Source organism: Glycine max, chromosome 7 (genome assembly GCF_000004515.6).
Source record: "Glycine max cultivar Williams 82 chromosome 7, Glycine_max_v4.0, whole genome shotgun sequence".
In the NCBI taxonomy this organism is placed as follows: domain Eukaryota; kingdom Viridiplantae; phylum Streptophyta; class Magnoliopsida; order Fabales; family Fabaceae; genus Glycine; species Glycine max.
The window spans coordinates 36,025,457-36,046,068 of record NC_038243.2 but is presented as its reverse complement, the minus strand read 5'-3'; the positions used below and the strand labels follow the sequence as shown (position 1 = coordinate 36,046,068).

The following is a 20,612-nucleotide window of genomic DNA, read 5'->3' as shown; positions in this document are numbered from 1 at the left end:
TGTACGGGGTTGACTTTGAGTTTCAACTACCTTCTAATTTATTCTTCAAAATTTGTTTTGTTTCTTTTCCAACTCACGTGTCATATATGTTTGGTTTGCATTTGAAATTATTAAATTATAATAATCTATTCCAATGCAATTTAACTAATCAAAATAAAAATAAGAGTCTTAATCTTATTGTAAAAACATTTTTGCCTCAAATATTTTTTTACCTAATTTTCAAACAAGCATTATGTATATTCTATTCTTTTACTAATGATTATTAGTAGCAATTTAGCATTCGTGCAGTAATTTTCAACCTAATACAACATAAGGGGGAAGAAAATAGAATGAATTGGACTAATAACCAGAAATTAGGTAATTTGTGTGAAATTATAAGTATAAACTGATGCGCACTAAGAAAACAAAGTACGTAATCTAGTGTATATGCAAGGATTTATTTGTCGCAATATGAAATTTAATCTTGTATATGTTAGTATAACAGACTTTTAGACAAATTCAGGTGTAGAATAAACGTTATCTTAGTGGAAAAGGAAAATAAAAGAGTACACAAAAGGTAAAGTAAAAGAAAAAAGTGGCCAGCCTTTTTATAAGCAAAAACATTTACGAAAACAATCAGATAAAAAGGAATCAAGAGTTTGATAAGGAGACTTAATTTATAATTTATGTAGATTTATTTTAAGATATGTGCATTGTGTAAATGTTTAGGATAACTTATAAAAAAAAATTATGAAATATTCATTATATATTTTGTTTTGTTTGTGCACATATTCATAAACTATTCACAATTTGTTTTAATAAGCTTTTTAGAATAGCTCATGAAAACAACTTATAGTTTATATGAAAATAATTTACTCATGTTTTTCTTCAATTGTAAAAACAATTTATATATAAATACTTATATGATAAGTATTAATTTATTTAATAAATAAGTTGATTAAAGGTAAAAAAATTTATTGTGTACGATTAATGGTAAAGATTATTAAGAATCAAGTTAAATAATTAAATATCAAAATCCTAAAAATTCTTTGAACTCTAACAAAAATAATTCTTATTAAAGATTAATCACATAATAACATATCACAAAATCAAATGGTTATTAGGGGATGATTGAAAGAGAGGAAGATGGAACAAAAATATAAATGAAACCTTTATTCAATAGTTCACTTCTTTTTTATTTGTTTTTTTTTTATCTTTTAGGCTTAATTATAACTTTAGTCTCCATTTATTAATTCATAATCCATGATTTTAGTCTCTTATTCTTTTCACAATTTTGGTCTATTTTAGTTATTTAAAAATTTTGGTTTAATTCTCAATTTTGTATATATTGTATTTTCTTACTTTGACTCAATTGAACTTTTAAGCTATCATATTCATTTAAGGTATTATAAAAAGAATTTAAATAATTAAAACAAAAATTTAGACTTAAGAAAATCAAAATTTCGGATGAAAAATTAAAACTTATAAGGAGATAAAAATTATAATTTAGTTTTTCTCTTATTATTTTATTTTGTTCATGGATTCTTCAAATTGATTGAGGGCAAGCTGCGTGTTCCTTGGTGGGCCAAGTTCGGCATTCTTACCTTTTTTTTCTCCTTTTTTTATTCATCTGTGTCTAGTTGGGCGGCCCAATCTCTGATTTCCGGCTTTGTATGATGTGAGTTACTATTGGCAGAATAGGTTTTGCTATTGGCCCCTACACTCTCTTAAAATTCTAAGATTATCTCTCTCCAAAAAGCATTACAGCATCGTGACTGCAATGGACAAAAGGATTGTACAAAAATTTTGTAGTCCCTTATGTGCAGCGGAATCATGATGTCATAAAACTTTTCGAGGAACAGAAAAAATATACAACGAAATCATGATTCTATTATACAAGAGGGGTTAAAACATGACAATACTACAGAAATGTGATTCCGTTGTGTGATGGACAACAGAATCACACTTTTGTTGCGATTTTATTCTTGGAAAAAAAGAAATACACGATGGAATCACACTTCTGCTGTACTTTTTTTTTCTCCGAAAAATACTAAAGGGAAGGAAGTGTGATTCCATTATATTGTTTATAATGGATCACACTTTAGTTGTACATTTTTTTTCTTCAAAATTTTAAAAAGTTTATGGAAATGAAATGTATTGCATGCACATAATCACAATTCCATTGTGCAACAACAATACCAAAAAAGAATAAAATCATGATTTCGTTTGATCACGAAAAAGAAAGAAAAAAATACCTGACAGCGTTAAGCGTTAGTGCAAAGAGTAAAGAGAAAGAGCAAAAGGAAAGAGAAAAAAGAAAGAATAAATGAAGAAAGGGAAAGAGGGAGAGGAGAATAAAGATAGGGGGAGGTGGGGAAGGGTGGGGTGGGATGAGAAATGATAGTTTGGTAATTGCCCTCTTTTAGTAGAGGCCGAAAGCAATTTTATTAGGACCAATATTAACCCCTTGTATGATTTGTTACTCTTTACTTTGTTAGGTTCGGTCCAGTATTTTTAATTAATTATTGAGTTCTGATTTCTCCCTTTTACAAAAATACAAAACATCGCCCAAAAACATTTTTAATACTAGTAAATTTTTAATCTAATTGAGTTAATTAAATGTTCTGTAATGATAAAATATTTAAAACATCCATAAAAATAATAATAAAATAATAACATTGATTAATTCCATATCTACCATATTTATTTATTTATTGTTGATACAGTTTTTATTTATAAGAAATAAGTTATAGTGTAAAATACATTATAATTTGTTTCTTAAAAAAAAAAGAGTTAATATAATATTAATTGTTAAAGAATAATTTGTTAATTCAATTAAATTGAATATTAGTTATGTTAATCCATGTTAGAAGATAGTTAATTACTAGCTGTTGTAAAGTGTCACGTGGATTAAGACACATGTCAAGATTCAAATTAGATAGTTGTATGTAGTTCAAAAAAACAACCATAGGAATCAAAATCATTTTTAAGAATTATGTCACTTTAAGTTCTTTAATATACATGTAAGAATATAGTCACTCCTGTGGACTTAAATTTTTATCAATTTAATCCTTATATAAATGTCTTCTCTTTACAAATTTGCATATTAACTAAAAAAACAACTAAAAAGAGTAGAATTAGGTTTGAAACTTTAACAGGTTAGTATCGTGTTTAAATAAATAAAGAAAACAAATTTACGGTGAAAATCTCCTTACATGATTAAATTATTGTTTGACTTTATACCTTTTGTGAATTAGGTAAAGTTTAATAAAGCCATTCTTGAGAAAAGGTTTCCACGTAAACTTGTGTTCTTGCGCATGTTTACATTTAGAAGAACACTTTTTTTGTAAACGAATGTTATATTAGCCATTGTTTCGACTTTCAATGAATTGAAAAGTATGATAGAAACAAAAACATCAGCATCTAAACCGAAGCCACTTGACTATTGCAGTAAGTTTTTATTTTCTTATAAAAAAAACAAATGTTTCTTTAAAGCAAGTGATTTTTTTCAAATAAATTGAGGTCATAGACGCCAGCTTCAACCACAATAGGCAGCAAGACAAATCACAAAAATAGACGTGACCAATTATTTAACAATAATTTAGAATAATTATTAACATTTTGATAAGCATCATTAGATTCTAAAAAACACACGTAGAAGATGAACACTTTTCTAATTTATTTTCACTGTTCCACATGCATTAGAAGTTAGATTTGGTAGCGTGGCACTTTCCATCAGAGGATGTGTGGTGAATTTGGCTAATCCAGTGACGTTTAATTGTCTCTACTGTTGTAAGTGGCTAAGCCAACCTTGTTATCTGAGGACACGTCTCAGGTAGTTTCTCAAATTTCAATTATATACAATTGTACTAATATTTGTGTCCCCGTAAACTGCAACATTGGCGATTGATATCCATTAAAATACTCAAAATATTCATCTCGTACCAAGTAATGCTAATTATTACTATTATATTTAAAAATTACACATAATCAGTCCCATTAGGTGTAACCATTTCTTACTTTTTGCAAAACTCATTCTCTCTTTTTTATGCTTCTATTTTTGTTTTTCATTTTTGGTATCATCTCTATATAGTTTATTTACATTGAATGTAATATGAGAAACAAGTCTCATATTAATAGTTTTTTTTTTTATTGAAAGCAAACTTATTTAATTTCAGTTAAGAGAGCAAAATAAATATAAGAAGGAATACACAATCATAGAATTGATTGCTAGCAAATAATTTTGACACTTTGGTTAGATTAAGAACAATATGATTAGTTCGGTTCCTAACAAAATTTACTTTTGAATTTGGACTATTTTTTAAGATATTATTTACAGAAAGATATAAAATCATTGGACACCTGAACAACCTTAAATTTCAGATGATAGGATGTAAGTTATTATAGATTTACAATCTATCTCGCCCATGCTGGAAACGTATACATAAGCAAGATATTCATCAATTCAGAGTGTCACAAATTTTTTTAGTTAAATAAAGTCATTTAAACTGAAAGCTCGATCTCTATTATATTTTTATACATGACTTGATCCAAGATAGTATAGGAAAAAAGACTTGTTCTACTTCCTTTTATGACCCGCACACTACTCCTGTTGTTCCAGTTCAGACTGGGAAGGGGAGAAAAAAAATATAAAGATAAAACGTGTTATTTAACCTACACAGTCAAAGATAATGACTACTCTTTCAGAAAAATATGATAGAACATTTGTATAGCTAAAAAGGCCTCTTAATGTCTAAGGCGGCTATAAGGGGCGGTGGACAACGTGTATTTATACTTTGCAATTGAGATTCTCTTAAAAAAAATATATGTGCAAGCAAATAATATTAAGATCACTTACATTATACAGTCAATAATTTTTTTATGAGACTTAAGTAATTTCATTTTCAAAATACTTTTTGAGAGTAAAATAAGCTCAATACTTTTTTTTATATAATATTAAACTATGAGCAAATGTCCAATTTTGCAAACCTCGTCTATTCGTTACTAATAAATCATAGCTTAGCATAACTATGTTACTTTTAGTCTTTAAAGTATGATCAAGTCTATTCTAAAAGTGGAGATATAAAATTGATTTAGTGATTATGATGAGAAAATTTAAGGATAAAAAAAAAGTGAAAAGAAAACGAGAAATTACAACTTAGGATCTCTTGGATATTTTTAACAAAACTAACAAACTAATATTATTTAAAGATTAAACATATAATAAAAATAGATCAAATACTACATCAGACACACAAACATTATGACATGAACTCGATAAGCAAATTGGGGTTACTGAGATATATTCTTTTGCAATACTCGTTGGAAGGAACAAAAAAGTGATTAGTGTTATGCTTTTGCTATTAAAAATATATTTTTTTTAAAAAGGGAAATCAGAAGCATAAAATTCATGATCTTTTTATACAGAATTTCAAAAACAGAAACCGAATGAAAATATATATTATAATTTTTAAAAAGTATAAATAAAGAAGTGATAGTAAAATAATAATAAAATGATAAACTAAAAATTCATCTAAAAGTCGAAGAAGTATTTTATTTCAAAATTATTGAATTCATCACTGAAAATGTTATATATATGTTAAAGGTCAGGCAGTTTATCTCTAGTAACATAATGTTTATTAACAAAAATTAATCTATTAGTATAAACATTATAATCTACACTAATATAAAACATTATACTAAAACAATTCTGATATAGCATTGAAACTTAATATGATATCAATACTTCATAATATTAGTATATAATATACATTATGTTATTAATATAAGTTCACAATGTTACATTAATAATTAATTTTCATTAAATAATAGTTATATTATATTATTATTAATAATTCTAAACATTAATTGAACTTCGTTTCATTAGTATAAGATACACTTTTGTATATTTAGGTATTTAAAATATAATTATTTTATGGAAATGTGACTGTAAAAAGTATTTTGTAAATTTAATTATAGAGAGAGATATGTCTGTCAATAGAAGAATTCGACTTAGGGGTTCAGTTTAATTTTTTAAAGGTAGTTTCTTTGTAATTTTAAATGATGGCAAGCCAGAAATATGATTGAAAATTATTGACGTATGCTAAACTTTATATATATATTTTTTGTTGAATATCATGCTAAACAATTTTTTTAAGTATTTAACACAATTATATATTTAATACTTTCAATATTATCATTAATTAAACTAAAATAATTTTTTAAGCACCAATTAAACTAAAATACGCCTAGACATATGTAATTATACATTTCAAATACCATTTGTTTTTTTAAAAAGTGTTTATTTAGTTTGATAATATAATAGCTTTTAAGAATCACATTAAAATTGATTTATAATTAACTAACAGTATAAAACTTTTTATATACTATTATTGTCAGTATATAATTATTAAATTCATTTTTTTTATTATAATTAAGTGTAATCACAAGTAAATAAGAACATTTCCTCTAAAACATGGAATTGGAAAGAAGACATGTGTTCTTAGGGGTTACGTGGCCTGTAATGTGTTGATTACAGCTAATGTGAACCCAGAAAGGTATGGGTCACACTCTCCGGAAAACGATGTAATGCTATCAAGCAAACGTATGAATCCAATGAACAAATTTCAACGTGTGATTAAAAGTAAAGATTTTTTTTCCCAGTAATATTAATTAATTCACTCTACTTTTACTAATTTGCAATGCTAGATAGAAAGAAATTTAATACACAAACCACCTTGAGAAAATTTATTAAATGATATGAAAAGGGGACACGTAGCAGAAGAGATAACAGAGGCCGGCACCAAATCCAATTGAGTTGCCCTTTTTCTTACCCTTCATCTCCTTAATTGCTATTTATACAACAAGCAACTACGTCCCCTTGAGTCTCATAAAAACATAATTCCATTATTTCTCTCCCACACTTTCTTTATTTTCTCACGTCTCCAAAAGCTTCTCCCTCTTTCTTTTTTTTTCTATCACGCAAACTCATCATTTAGCTATAGTAGCTTAATTAAGTAGCTCAACAAGTTCAAATTACAATGGGTAGATCACCTTGTTGTAACAAAAATGGCCTCAAGAAAGGACCATGGACACCAGAAGAAGACCAAAAACTTATTGATTACATTCAGAAACATGGGTACGGCAATTGGAGAGTACTCCCAAAGAATGCTGGTATGTCATAAATTTATCTTCATCTTTTGTACCAAAAATGAACATTATTAAACACACAAATAAAGTAAGTTTTTGTTTTTTCTATTTGTACTTGAACTAATATGAATGTATGTGTTTTGCTTATTTTGCATTGAGTAGGTTTGCAAAGGTGTGGAAAGAGTTGCCGTCTCCGTTGGACAAACTATCTCCGACCAGATATAAAGCGAGGTCAATTCACTTTTGAAGAGGAAGAGACTATAATACAGCTACATAGCATTCTTGGCAACAAGTAAGCCACTTGTTTAATAAGTATTTTTTTCTCGTAAGAATCCAAAACAGATATAAAGAGATTTACAATAATTTATGTATTTTACTCGATCAATTAAACTAGATTTCTTTAGTTAGTTCTTATTTAATAAGTTTTTGCTTTTGGACATGAGTCCAATATTATTATTGATTAAAGTACTAATAATAATAACGAAAGAGGGTTTTGTAATTAACTTGGTATTATGGGATTACTGTGTAGGTGGTCAGCTATTGCTTCTCGCTTACCCGGAAGAACAGACAATGAAATCAAGAATTACTGGAACACCCACATTAGAAAAAGGCTTCTAAGGATGGGAATTGACCCTGTGACACATAGGCCAAGGCTTGATCTTTTGGACCTATCTTCCATCTTAAGTTCAACCCTCTACGGTTCAACACAAATGAACATCCAAAGACTTCTTGGCACTAACACAGTGGTGAACCCTGAGCTTCTAAAGTTGGCCTCGTCACCCTTCCCCTCTCTGCAGCAACGCCAACACCAAAACATGTGTGCACAAAATTGTGAAGAGAACCATCTCTGTGACCCCCAAATTCAGAACCAAATCCCTCAGGACTTGGCTCAAGAAGCATTGCCTTTCAATCATACACAGTTTGTTGAATCCAATATGAATATTATTCCATACCCTTCAATTTTCCAAGACTCTAGCTTCCAACAACATTCTCAACCAAGTGATTTGCATTGCAACGGAATTGATCATACAAGTTATGTTCCTCAATTACCAAACTATGATTACCCTCCAATTTCTGAACTCTCAACTTATAACAATTCCTATAACAACAACCAGAACTTCAGCTACACTTCAGTTCTCTCAACGCCTTCTTCAAGTCCCACACCGTTGAATTCGAACTCGACGTATGTCAATGGGTGCAGCAGCACTGAGGATGAGACAGAAAGCTATGTCAGTAGCAACAACTTGTTGAGATTTGAAATCCCAGATATGCTATGCGTATGACTAAGTACTCATATAATTAACTTATTCACATCATGAAACAATCGTCTCGAACAAAATTGATTTATTTATCTGGGGCTAGCTAGATAATCACAATGGATCGATTGTGTTCATACTTGTAACATTTTCTAAATTTTTAATAGTATTGGTAGTTGACTTTCTGCATTGAGGCTTTTGATGTGTTAGGAAAAAGAAGTCCTTATATATCCTTTTCCAATTATTTGTCGCTTCAAGTTTCTATTATTGCCATGTTACTGTGCATGTCTGTTTTCTTCCTAATATTAGCAATTTATTAAAAATTTTAATAGGATTATATAAACAAAGCACTTAACCAAAACCAGTTAGTAAATCACTTCAAGGCAAGAAATATTGAGTATTATGCGCAACAATCAACCAAAAATCAACATATACATAAAATTAAAATGTGCCAAATCATTAATTAATTATATAAATAATGTATTTTCATATTAATTAAACACAAAAATATAGCTAGAATGAAATAGAAAAACCAATCATTAATAATTAATATTTATTGAAAAAATAAAAAGAATTTAATTTTAATGCACTATCAATTTATTAAAAATCATCTTACATATAATTTTAAAAATAATTATTATAAAATACATATGTACACACTAAATTAGAAATTGTAAAAATACACGTTGTCGGCTGAATGCTTCTCAATATATATGAGTAACATTTTATTCAATATATATCCCTTGGGATGACAGCTACTTTTCTACTTATTTGTATATTGTGATAATGTGAATCTAATAGTTTAGTCGGATTTGGACTATCTCAAATTAGAATCCTATGCCAAATTAAAATTGAAAAGAGAAAAATTGGAAGTATAGTAGCTAGGGGACAAAGAGAGAGGAAGGAGGGAGGGAGGCAAGATTTGTGGTTTGAGAGATTCCGACAGCGAGTCCAGGATGCCGGCGAGGTGGCCGGAGATAAACGCCGGAGCACGTGAGTTGGGCACCTGTCCGCGACATCTGTAATAGGTAACTGTCTTTTCACGCATTGAGAACGAGTAAAGTAAAAGAAAACATGATTTTGCATGGGGGCTTTGACCAAAACTCTTTGACTTTGGGTACGTGGCCGTGCACCAGCGGTGTCACTGCATTTTGTGGTGTCCATTACACAAGCATCGATTACTTTTTTCATTGAAAATCATGGCATGCATCTTGTGCTGTTTTTTTGTTTTTTTATTTATAATTAAATGGGTAGATATATATGACCATCTATGAAGCATGGACACTCCAGTCCCTTATCCTGTGTACTTTTCGACACGCATTCATGTAAGTGTCCGACACCCTATATTTTGGACACTACAGATGTTCACGTGTCATCCGTCCGTGTTGGTGCTTCATAGATGACCGTATGGGATAATATTAATTGCGTCAGAAGTGGGGACATGTGGGCCTCAATAATACAGAAACGAACCGGTTTGAGACCTTGGGTAACCGGTTAGGTCTGTCTTCTTATCCAGTTCTAGGTGCTTTCATCTTAAAATTGACAGTTAGTTCACATCTTATATATTGTCTGATTATATAACGTGATGTAGTTTATCTTTTTATATTAAATGATTAAGTTTTATTTTTTATTTTTTGCAATTAAAGCTTAACGATCTTTTTACAAATTTAATATTTTAAAAAAATATATTTGAATTCCTAATTAATTCATAATCTTCTTAATTCAAAACCTAAGAAATACTATGGTGATACTTTCAAACTCATTACTTGTTTATCAGTTTTACAGGTTCATCTATTTTGTAGTTTTTGTTAACCATTGTTCTCTAGTCTCCACAAGAGCACCAAGATACTTTTTTTCTTTTTTTCTGTCTCTCATACTCTCGCACTGCAAGTTTTTTTTCCGTCACACTAGGAATTGTGAGCTTTATTTCCCCCACACTTAAATTTCCCAAATTCCCCACTCACTGGTTAAGGATATTGTAAGCCCTTTTTCACTCTTTTGGCCGGCAATTGCACATTACTTGACACCAAATGGAATTTCCGTAGCAGACATTGAACGCATCCAACCACTGAAGCGCATTCCCAAATTCTATTAAAACGTTCGATAATTGGTGTGAACAATATTTTCCGTTTAAATAGCGGTTATAATCGGTGTAAACAATTTATTTTCCGTCCAAATACTGGTTACAATTAATGTCGGCGTTGATTAAGAGTGTGGGTGAACAACGGTGTTTCACGTCGGGATTGTTGCTCCTGAGGTATATAGAGCCCCCCACGACTACATGAGAAGAAGAATGTTGCTTCTTTGGAAGCAAATTTTTTATGACAAAGATTGATAGAAGGAAGAGAAGGTTAGATTTAGAATTAAAAAAAAATTAAGAATTAATCATGGATTAAAGTGTTTTTTTAAAATATATTAAATATGCAAAAAAAATTCTTAGACTTTAATTAGAAAGAAAATTAATGTAATTATATGATGTGACAAAGTAAGTCAGTTATGTGATATATATTTTTTTATAGGTATTACATATTGATTTAGTACCATAATTATTATTTCGTTAAACACATGAAATAAACAAAGTGTCACATAATAACAATGATTTAAGCTTTTTAATATATAAATTTAAAACTTTATTAAATAATATATGTTAATTTTTTTTAATATATAAATTTTACCTCAACTGTAAAATCAGTAGACACACTATCAATCTTATATAAATTAAGTTTTATAAATATTGCTTATCCGGCCCATTATTTGATTTGAGATTTTGAATTGTGTTCCTTTTAAATTATTGCTTATTGTTTGCGTTTCTCTATCTTTGCCATGTTTATAGAAGCTTTAGCATTGAATGTTGTTCAGGAAAAACATGTATATTATAATGTACAGGAATAGACAAAAATAATTCATGCATGCAACTTATACGATGGTTATAACTTATAAGTTGTAACCATCAGTAATGGTAAGAATCTCTTAAAAAAAAAGTGATGTCGCTGAGAAGAGAAAATTATATATACAAGTTTAGTTAGATTTTAACTGCAACCAACAAGTGAGGGAAATTTATAATGCTTTAACAATTTAAACCACTACTAATATATAAAATTAAAAACTTTCAAGAATCTCACTATTAAAAACCGATGGTAATTTCCGTGTTCCCTTGGATTATTTTAAAAAAAATGCTCGTAATTCTCTGAAATTTTAATCATCAAAATAGCAAGAATTGTTTACAAAATAATTGTTTTTGAAAATAAGTTTTTTCATTTATTTTTATAATATTCACAGTCATACTCACTTATAGTTTTTTTTATAATGTTTGATTAAATATATATTTAACTAAGACTATTTTGACAAGACTAGTTGAAAAACTAATTATAAATTAAAAAGTTGACTAGAAATTAAAAAGTTAGTTGTAGTTAAAGTTAAAAAATAAGTTAACAAATTGAATCATAAGTGTTTAGTAAAATTATAGTTAAAGTAACCATAAAATATAAACTTACATAAATATAAAAATAATAAAAATTTACTTTAAATAAAAAAATTTAAAAGAAAATCTAATAAATTTTCAAAGGCAAAAATAAAATAAATATAAAAAGCTAAAAACTACTTAAAAAAAACCTCTTTAACCAAATAATCAAACAATTTTTATAAAAAATATCTTACCAAATACAATCTAAAAAATGCTCCTTTAGATTTTATTTCTCTACATGTCTAGCCGTCTAGCATGTTTTCAATGACCATAAACACGACAAACATGGAGCTTATAGCAAACAAGAGGTAGGGCTGCATATATATGGTCGGTCTGCGTGTTCTGCCTGGTTGTTGCATCTCAGTTTTCCAACATTTTTCATGTCCTTTTGTGTATAGTATTTACATTTTTCATGTCCTTTTGTGTATAGTATGTATGGATCCTTGAACACGTCTGTGTGACGCAGAATTGGCTCATAGGCTGCGCATGTTTCTAAATTTTTACCACATTCACTCAACATTCGAAGCCAAAATAAATGTGCAATATCTAGCTAGGTAAAACCAATTTTATTTTATTTTTTTTATCACTAAATATTAATTTATTATTTTTTTAGTGAAAGAAATTTGAATCTCTGATTTCTTACTCCTCTTTTTTCTCATCTACTAAATCAATCTTATAACTCTCCTTTATTTATCTTCTGTGTACCTCAGTATAATATTTTGGTCATATCTAGGTAAGAAGCCAGTTACGTGTGAGATATATTTTGGTCAAACTTACTTGTTCAACCACATCTTTGAAGCATATGGTTGGCTTGGCACAATGGCATTTAATCGACACGAGTCACCGTACGTATACGATTTTAAGGTTCCCATTGTGGGTTACCGATTCTGCAAGTGACGAAGCCCCTTCACTCGTGCATGCATGTAATGTAAGTCGTTCGTCATTTTTGCGTATACAAAGTTTATATGCGTCGTATTCATAATTGAAATTTGAAGGATGAGATTTGGATTTTTCTCAACTTGTCTTCGAAGCAAAGCCCATTAATCATGCCCGCATATTAGAGAAAACTATTAATACTATACATTCTTAGAGTATTGGGTATGTTTTGGTGAAAATATGTAAAATCAGAAAAATACTGTATTAATTATATTATATCTTACAAAAAATGATGAAAATTAAAACATATAATTAATGTGAATTTTCTAAAATTACATCCTCACTAGATATATATATATATATATATATATATATATATTATGTAAGATTATACTTATTTATTTCTATTTTATTCTTAACTAATGATTATTCAACATTTTTTTATTTTCCAGATTTAAAATAATAAAATATCTATATAAATAATAAAATTTATCATTGATCAAAATTAAAATATCAAACTATAAATAGAATTGGTACAATAATTTATGTAAGACAACGGCATATGCTAGTCTTGACTAACAACCGACCACACACACAAATGATCAACCATAGAGAGAAGAGGGTTTTTGTAATCCTACGTGACCCTGTCTCTCTCGCTTTCTTTCTCTACCGTCCAAAGAAAAAGCTGCTTCGGAGCTTTTGAAAGTAAACTCAAAAGTGGGTTTGTGTCTTTGTTTGTGCTCTTCTCTTTAATTATCACTTCGTTCTCTTATAATTAATTATCTGCCCATGTTTTATTTGTCTATTTTTGTGTCTTCTTTTAGATGACATGACCATATATAAGAGGAAAATATGCAATGTGCAACGCGCGGAGAAAATCTTGGCCTAGTGGGCAACTTTCTCTTGCGGCATTAGAGCCTTAATTATTTGTGCGTATTTATATATAATTATATATGTGATGTAACATGAAACGAATACGCTAGCTATCCACCTTTCACATATAAAAATGGGGAACTTCTACACTAAGATTGTTTACCAATTTCCCATCGCCCTTTGTTTTGTCGCTAAAGTAGAAACAGAAGTTTTGCTTCTCATGTAGATGTTGTGGGGTTTGGGACAAGGCAAACTTCAAATTAGTAATGAATTATCTTAGCATGATTGGTCACATTTTGATAACACTCCATTAGAAGTTTAACATCTGTATAAAAACCTAAATCTTATAAGCTTTTGGAGTCAGTATACCTTCTACCAATTTGAATTTGTGTCTTAATTTTTCTCTATTTTCATGTGTGTGTGTGTTTGTGTGTGAAAAGTCAGAAATGGGGGAATTCGTCTGCGGGAAAGCTTGATTCTCTTTGCTTTCAATTATTTTGAATGTCAACTTATAATTCAAACAATGACATTATATAGACATTAACTTTCGTAGAAAAGTATGAGATTACACTACGCACTAACGAGAAAGTTTCAATAATATACTTTTAAATTCTAACTCAATTTGCATAGATCCAAAGTCCAAAAGAAAAGGCTTTTACTAGCAACTATGTTTGATGTCTTCAATTGACATGCAATGCCCCACTACACACATCATCGAGAAAAATTAAACATTATATATACTTTTAAGTTCTAACTCAATTTGCATAGATCCAAAGTAAAAAACTTCTTGCGGTTTATGCATATATATAACTATAACATTAAGTGATTAACCCACTCTCCCTAGGTTGAAAACAACTCAAAATAGATCAGACACCTAATTCGGATTGTCAAAGGTGATAATAAGTGCACCAAATACGCACTAAAACGTGCTCTCTGTCGATAAGATGACCATTCGTACAAAACTCATGATCATATAAAGAAAGAATGGTATTAATTACTGCATATATAATAACTATGTAAATGAAAATTGTTTAGTGGGACACTGTTGGAATACTTCAGACAGAACTGCATACTAGTATATGGGCACGCAAGAACTCCTCCCCCAAATGATTGATGAAAAAACTCATTGGAAAGTCTGGTAATTGATGTTTATTGAACTAACTAAGTTTTTTGTTCTTATTTTTTTTAAAAAAATTTAATTTTTAGTTCTTAAATAAAAATTTGATTGACTAGAGTGTTTCAACTTTTTTAAAATTTAATTTTTAGCCTTTAAACAAAAATTTGAATGGTCAAGATCTTTTAACTTTTCTTTTCATTAAGATTTTTAGTCTTTAATAAAAAGTTTAATTTTTAATTCTTGAAATCTCATTAATTAAATAAAAATAATTGATTAAAATTTTAATTTAAGGACTAAAAACTAAAAATTTTATTTAGAGATATTGGCTGATCAAACAAAAGTTGAGAGATCTTAATCAATTAAATTTTTATTTAGAAATTAAATATCAGATTTAAAAAAATTTAAAGATTAAAAACTTAATTAACCCAATTTAAACCATAATTATCTCTATTTTGGTTGATGACATAATATAAATTGTCATTCAACAAAATATCACCAATCAACTTATTAAGATGCATATATAGGTGTATATTATCAATAAATTTCTCTTTTTGTTTCTAAAAAATGGATAGGTGTATAGATCCATGGTTATTTTTAAGATATGATAAATGAAAGTGCTCTATATGGTCTTCATTCGAAGTTTAAGTCCAATTTTCTACCCAACACAAACAAGAATGACTGTTCCATAAAAATACACTTAAACTTTCGGCGATGATATAAAATTGAAATTGGTTTCAGTAACGACTCTTGTCGCAATCAAGTGATTAGAAATGAAACCTTATAGATTTCGATCAGTCCAATAATTAGTTTAATGAAATGATTGACTGATAAACCTGTTTTTATTAGTTAAACATTGCGTGCAACTAATTAAACTTGTATTCTTAGCCAAAAGTACACCTGTTACCTACACTCTCTAGCAGTAATCCTTTCCTTATCATATAATTATGACACTTAAACAAAAATGAGGTTACAACATGCAGAAGTCTAAATTATTATTTGGAAAATGACTTCGGTCACTGCTAGGGAAGATACTCTCGATTTGGTCAATTGAACTACCGCAACGAAAACTACGAGCTATTTTACGTTCCTTGAATTGACAAAGAAGTTTGTCTTGAAATAATTATATAAGACATTTAAAAACGTACATTTAAAACAAAGAAATTTGTCTTAAAACTAAACCCATTTTTATTTTGAAAAAGATATATACCGGTTCATTCCAAAGATAAGCAATAAGATAAGGCGACCTAGCCTCCACCGTGGATCACTTTCATAAGTAGTCCATGGAGTATTACCCTGGCACCAACAACCACCACCACTATAGCAAAAACCCTAATATATGTTTACTCCTCTTCCCCTTGGTACTGTGATTCCCTCGAATCCCTTCCAAAGCATTGTGATTCACAGAAACGGTTAGTGCAAGCATGATTTTCATCCTCCTCATCATCACCATCACTGCCATCGCATCCTCCTTCCGCCGCAACAACAAGCCGCAAACACCCTTGCATTGTAACCTCCTTCACCGCGCGCCGCCAGAAACTACCACTGCCAAAATTGTAACCCATCCCTTTAGAAATGGAATATGGAATTTCTTTGTTTGAACAACGTGGAGAATCAAGACCAAGAGGGAAGACACAAAGAAACTAATCACTGCCAAGCGTTTCGAATTAGTCATCGACAAAGAAACAGCGATGGTTTCACAACATTGAAGCCACATGTCTGTGTATGGCGGTTTGATTTTGATTTTACGATAGTTGCTATAGATTTATGTTTCTTCACAGATGTTTTTCAAACACAATGAAAACCTTTTATTGAAATTTCAAATGGGTATCCTAAAATTTCTGAACTTGTCATGTAATAGGTATTTGTTGATTCTTCAAATAAATTTGGTTGTATTGTGAACAACTTTGTACTCCATTAACGCCCAAGCTTCATGCGTTTTGAAATTTAATATCTTTAGAAATGGAATATGGAATTTCTTTGTTTGAACAACGTGGAGAATCAAGACCAAGAGGGAAGACACAAAGAAACTAATCACTGCCAAGCGTTTCGAATTCGTCATCGACAAAGAAACAGCGATGGTTTCACAACATTGAAGCCACATGTCTGTGTATGGCGGTTTGATTTTGATTTTACGATAGTTGCTATAGATTTATGTTTCTTCACAGATGTTTTTCAAACACAATGAAAACCTTTTATTGAAATTTCAAATGGGTATCCTAAAATTTCTGAACTTGTCATGTAATAGGTATTTGTTGATTCTTCAAATAAATTTGGTTGTATTGTGAACAACTTTGTGCTCCATTAACGCCCAAGCTTCATGCGTTTTGAAATTTAATATCTTTCATTTGTTATCGTGCATTGTGGGGATTTGTTGGTTTGGTGAGTTTAGCAATATCACTATGTTATTGTGTTACCTTTATTTTCGGACAGAGGAGGAAGGAGGAGGGTGTGGTGGTGGTTAGGGATTACCCGTGCTGGAGGTGTTGTCGAGTCGCCGTTGTAGCTTCCATTAAGGGCGTTGGGAGAGGGAGGGACAGAAAAGAAGAGATGTTTTGATAAGGGTCCATGATATTATTATGTACCTTCATAAATCCAAGGGTTCTGAATAATTTTGATTGCCCTTATATAGATATATATCCAGGATCGATCAAACTCAGTACCTTATGATCATTGTCATAGGACAATTATCATAAGGACCAAGTACCTCGGTTGAATAATTGTTACTTTAATAATTTTAATTTGTTTTAAATTATTTGTTAATTTAAAAATTAAAAAGATATTAATTACATTTTTTTTCAATTTATGATTTTTATTTTGGTATTTCTTCTCCTTGGAATGAAAGAATATTATCGTAATGAAATCATAATACACTCGAATAAATTTTTATATATTTTTTTAAAACTGGAAATTAATGTTATTCTTTACTTAAAAAGTTATGTGACTTTTCAAGTAAATCCATGTCATTAAATCTTAACCACCTAGTTATGATTATATGGTCCAGATTCAATATTCTCACTCATGTAAAATATTCTTATGATATAATATTTTCTCTCTCTATATATTTATAATTATTTAATTATGATATAAATTATCTTTTTAATAATAATAATAATAATGTTCCGTAACATTTTTTAGGGCCTTTAGACCCTCATTGAAAACAAAAAATAATAATAAATCTATAAATTGAAATGTTATTCTCACCCTTTTTTAAGTTCACACCCTACTTTTCTTTTGAAGCTTTTTTTTTTTGTTGGAAACAAGATATCCCCATGGCCGAAAATCATAGGACTAACCATCAAAATGTAGAGATCACCAAAGTGAGTTTTTTTTTATCCCAATAAAGTCTTCTCCATACGTATGACTAAGAAATCGAATATTTGTTAGCATGCTTAAGAAACTCAAACATCTACCAACTTTGTTGAACCTCTTTGGTACTTTTGTTTTTAAGCTAATTCCTATTATACCTCTCCCTTCCCCACAACCCTCCTTCCACTTCACCTATTCCACCTTACTTTTGCATTACACTCTTTCTTTTCCATTATTCTCTTTCACTTTTGCACAAGGCACAACACTGCACTACACTTGCCCCTTCCTTCTCCTTCACTTTTGTGTTCATCACCCTGCACCATAGGTCATAGAGTTGCACATCACTCACTTCTTCATGTCTCTATTGTTCACAATCCTCCTTCTCCATATGGATAAGATGTTGTATTTTTTTTGTTGTTGTCATTGATCAAATGGAAACATGTTTTCATTATATAGTATGTACAATAAAATATATTTTCGTTATATTACGTACCTTAAACATAACACAACAAAAGTATATTTTTATTCTGTCATAAAATTTGTTTGAACAAAGTTTGAATTTGTTTAATAGAGTCTCAATGTGTACAAAGTATCCGTTACGAATCATATTGGAGTACATATTTTTTTGAGGAAGTGAACATGTCAAATGTTTGGGAGAATATGATAGTAGCAAGCAATGTTGCTTAAGAGATTTTGATAAATGAAAACTATACTACTTTAGAGAATTAGGGTCGACCCAAGGATAAAACAACTAAAGCTTAAGCTTTTGACTTATGAACATTTTTTATTAGTTTTTAAAGTAAAAAATGCCACCCATGTTTGACTAAAAGACCTCACTTACCACTCATTTCTTTAAAGTAAAAGGAAATATCTCAATTTTTTACTAAGCTGACCATGGAAGAACCCTATAGAAGAAAATGAGATTGGTTGGACAAATTCAATAGAAGAATGAGAAAACTACACAATAGAGAGATTGAATGTGAACCTCCAACATGTTTCCCAATAATAAATTAACATTCTATTTATGTTTTAGACAATATAAAATGTTTTCTTTATATATTTTAAAGACTTTAAATTTAATATATTTGTGTTCTCGTTTAATACTTTCTAAAAAAGTACTTCATATTTTTCCATTACAATTGCTATCCAAAAGTTTTTTTTACACAAAATAAAAAAAATTAATAAATTAATAAAAAAATATTTTTTTTACAATATTAACTTTATTATTAATATACCTTACAAGTATTCGGTTAATCTGAATACCCACATGTACCCCTAACACCTTTAAGATATTGAAGTACACCTCACGTACTTGGTCCAGCTGAGTACCCGAGCACTTAATCCTTTAGGCGTATTCCAAAGCCCATAAGAGTACTCACTCTAGTTGGATACACGAATACTCAATCCCTTGAACATATTCCAATGCCCATAAGAGTATTGACGTACTCGCCCTAGTCGAGTATCCGAGTACTGATTCCCTTTAGCATACTCCAATGCCCTACAAGGGTACTTGTGTATTCTGCCCAATCGAGTACCCAAGTACTCATTCCCTTAGGCATACTTCAATGCCCACAAGGGTACTCATGTACTTGCCTCAATTGAGTACCCAAGTACTCAGTCCTTTAGACATATTTCACTATCCATACGAGTACTCATGTACTCGGCCCAACTGAGTATCCAATCACTTAGTTTACTAATGAAAGCACTCAGCATGGCCGAATACCAGATACTCTTATCATGCCTATAATTGTTTACTTAGAGGAAAGACTTACCAGATCAATCGATAAATAACCATTAGGGATGAAATCAACTCCTTAATGATAATTATAGATACATTACCTAAAGAGGTAATATTGGGAAAAAGCCCACAGGTCCAATAACTACATGAATATTGAGATAAACCATTGTTGATTCTCATTTATTGCTTTTGGCCGATGCCTTACTTAAGCGTTGGAGTGCCTATTGCAAGTATCTCACCCTCCGACTTGTCAAATACTATTGGAGAAGAAGAAAGACTACTCCAAAGATATAAGCAAGTAAGAAAGTCACTTGTTTATCGTTATACAAGTACAATTACTAATTCATTTTTAATTTTTATTGTTCATCACTAATATTATAAAAAATGTATATAAAAATAATAATTAATTATACTAAAAAACTAAAATAATAATTATATTTTGAGAATTATTTTTTCTTTTCGATTATAACAAAAAGAGGATGGGAGTATTGTACTAAAAAGTTAGTTTAAATATTTTGTTACTTCTTGCATTTTAACACTTTTTTTATATTTTTGTTTTTGTAAATTTTTTTACTTTTAGTTCTTGTAAATTGTGTTTATTTTGATTTTAGTTCTTAAAATATTTTAAATATCATTTTGAATAATGAAAAAAATATAATTTAAAATATTCGAAGGAAAAAAATATAATTTAAAACAACTAAAAGTAAAAAACTAATTTTACAATAAAAAGAAACTTTAAATTATAAAAAGTAAAAAGATATTTAAGCCTAAAATATTTTGTAAGATAATATAAAATTAATGTAACATGGTTGATTTACCGTTACGATTACGACTTTCAAGACCATTATGTGGATC

The 20,612-nt window shown here is 29.4% G+C and overlaps 1 protein-coding gene across 1 annotated transcript; it reads left to right on the top strand.

Annotated features, from left to right (window-relative positions):
• The first annotated feature begins 6,834 nt into the window (after nt 1–6,834).
• LOC100808310 (transcription factor MYB102) lies at nt 6,835–8,575 on the top strand. Its single transcript, XM_003529242.4, has 3 exons — nt 6,835–7,152; nt 7,291–7,420; nt 7,658–8,575. The coding sequence occupies exons 1-3, from the start codon at nt 7,020–7,022 to the stop codon at nt 8,409–8,411; spliced, it is 1,017 nt and encodes a 338-aa protein (XP_003529290.1). The 5' UTR covers nt 6,835–7,019; the 3' UTR covers nt 8,412–8,575.
• The last annotated feature ends 12,037 nt before the right edge of the window (nt 8,576–20,612 follow it).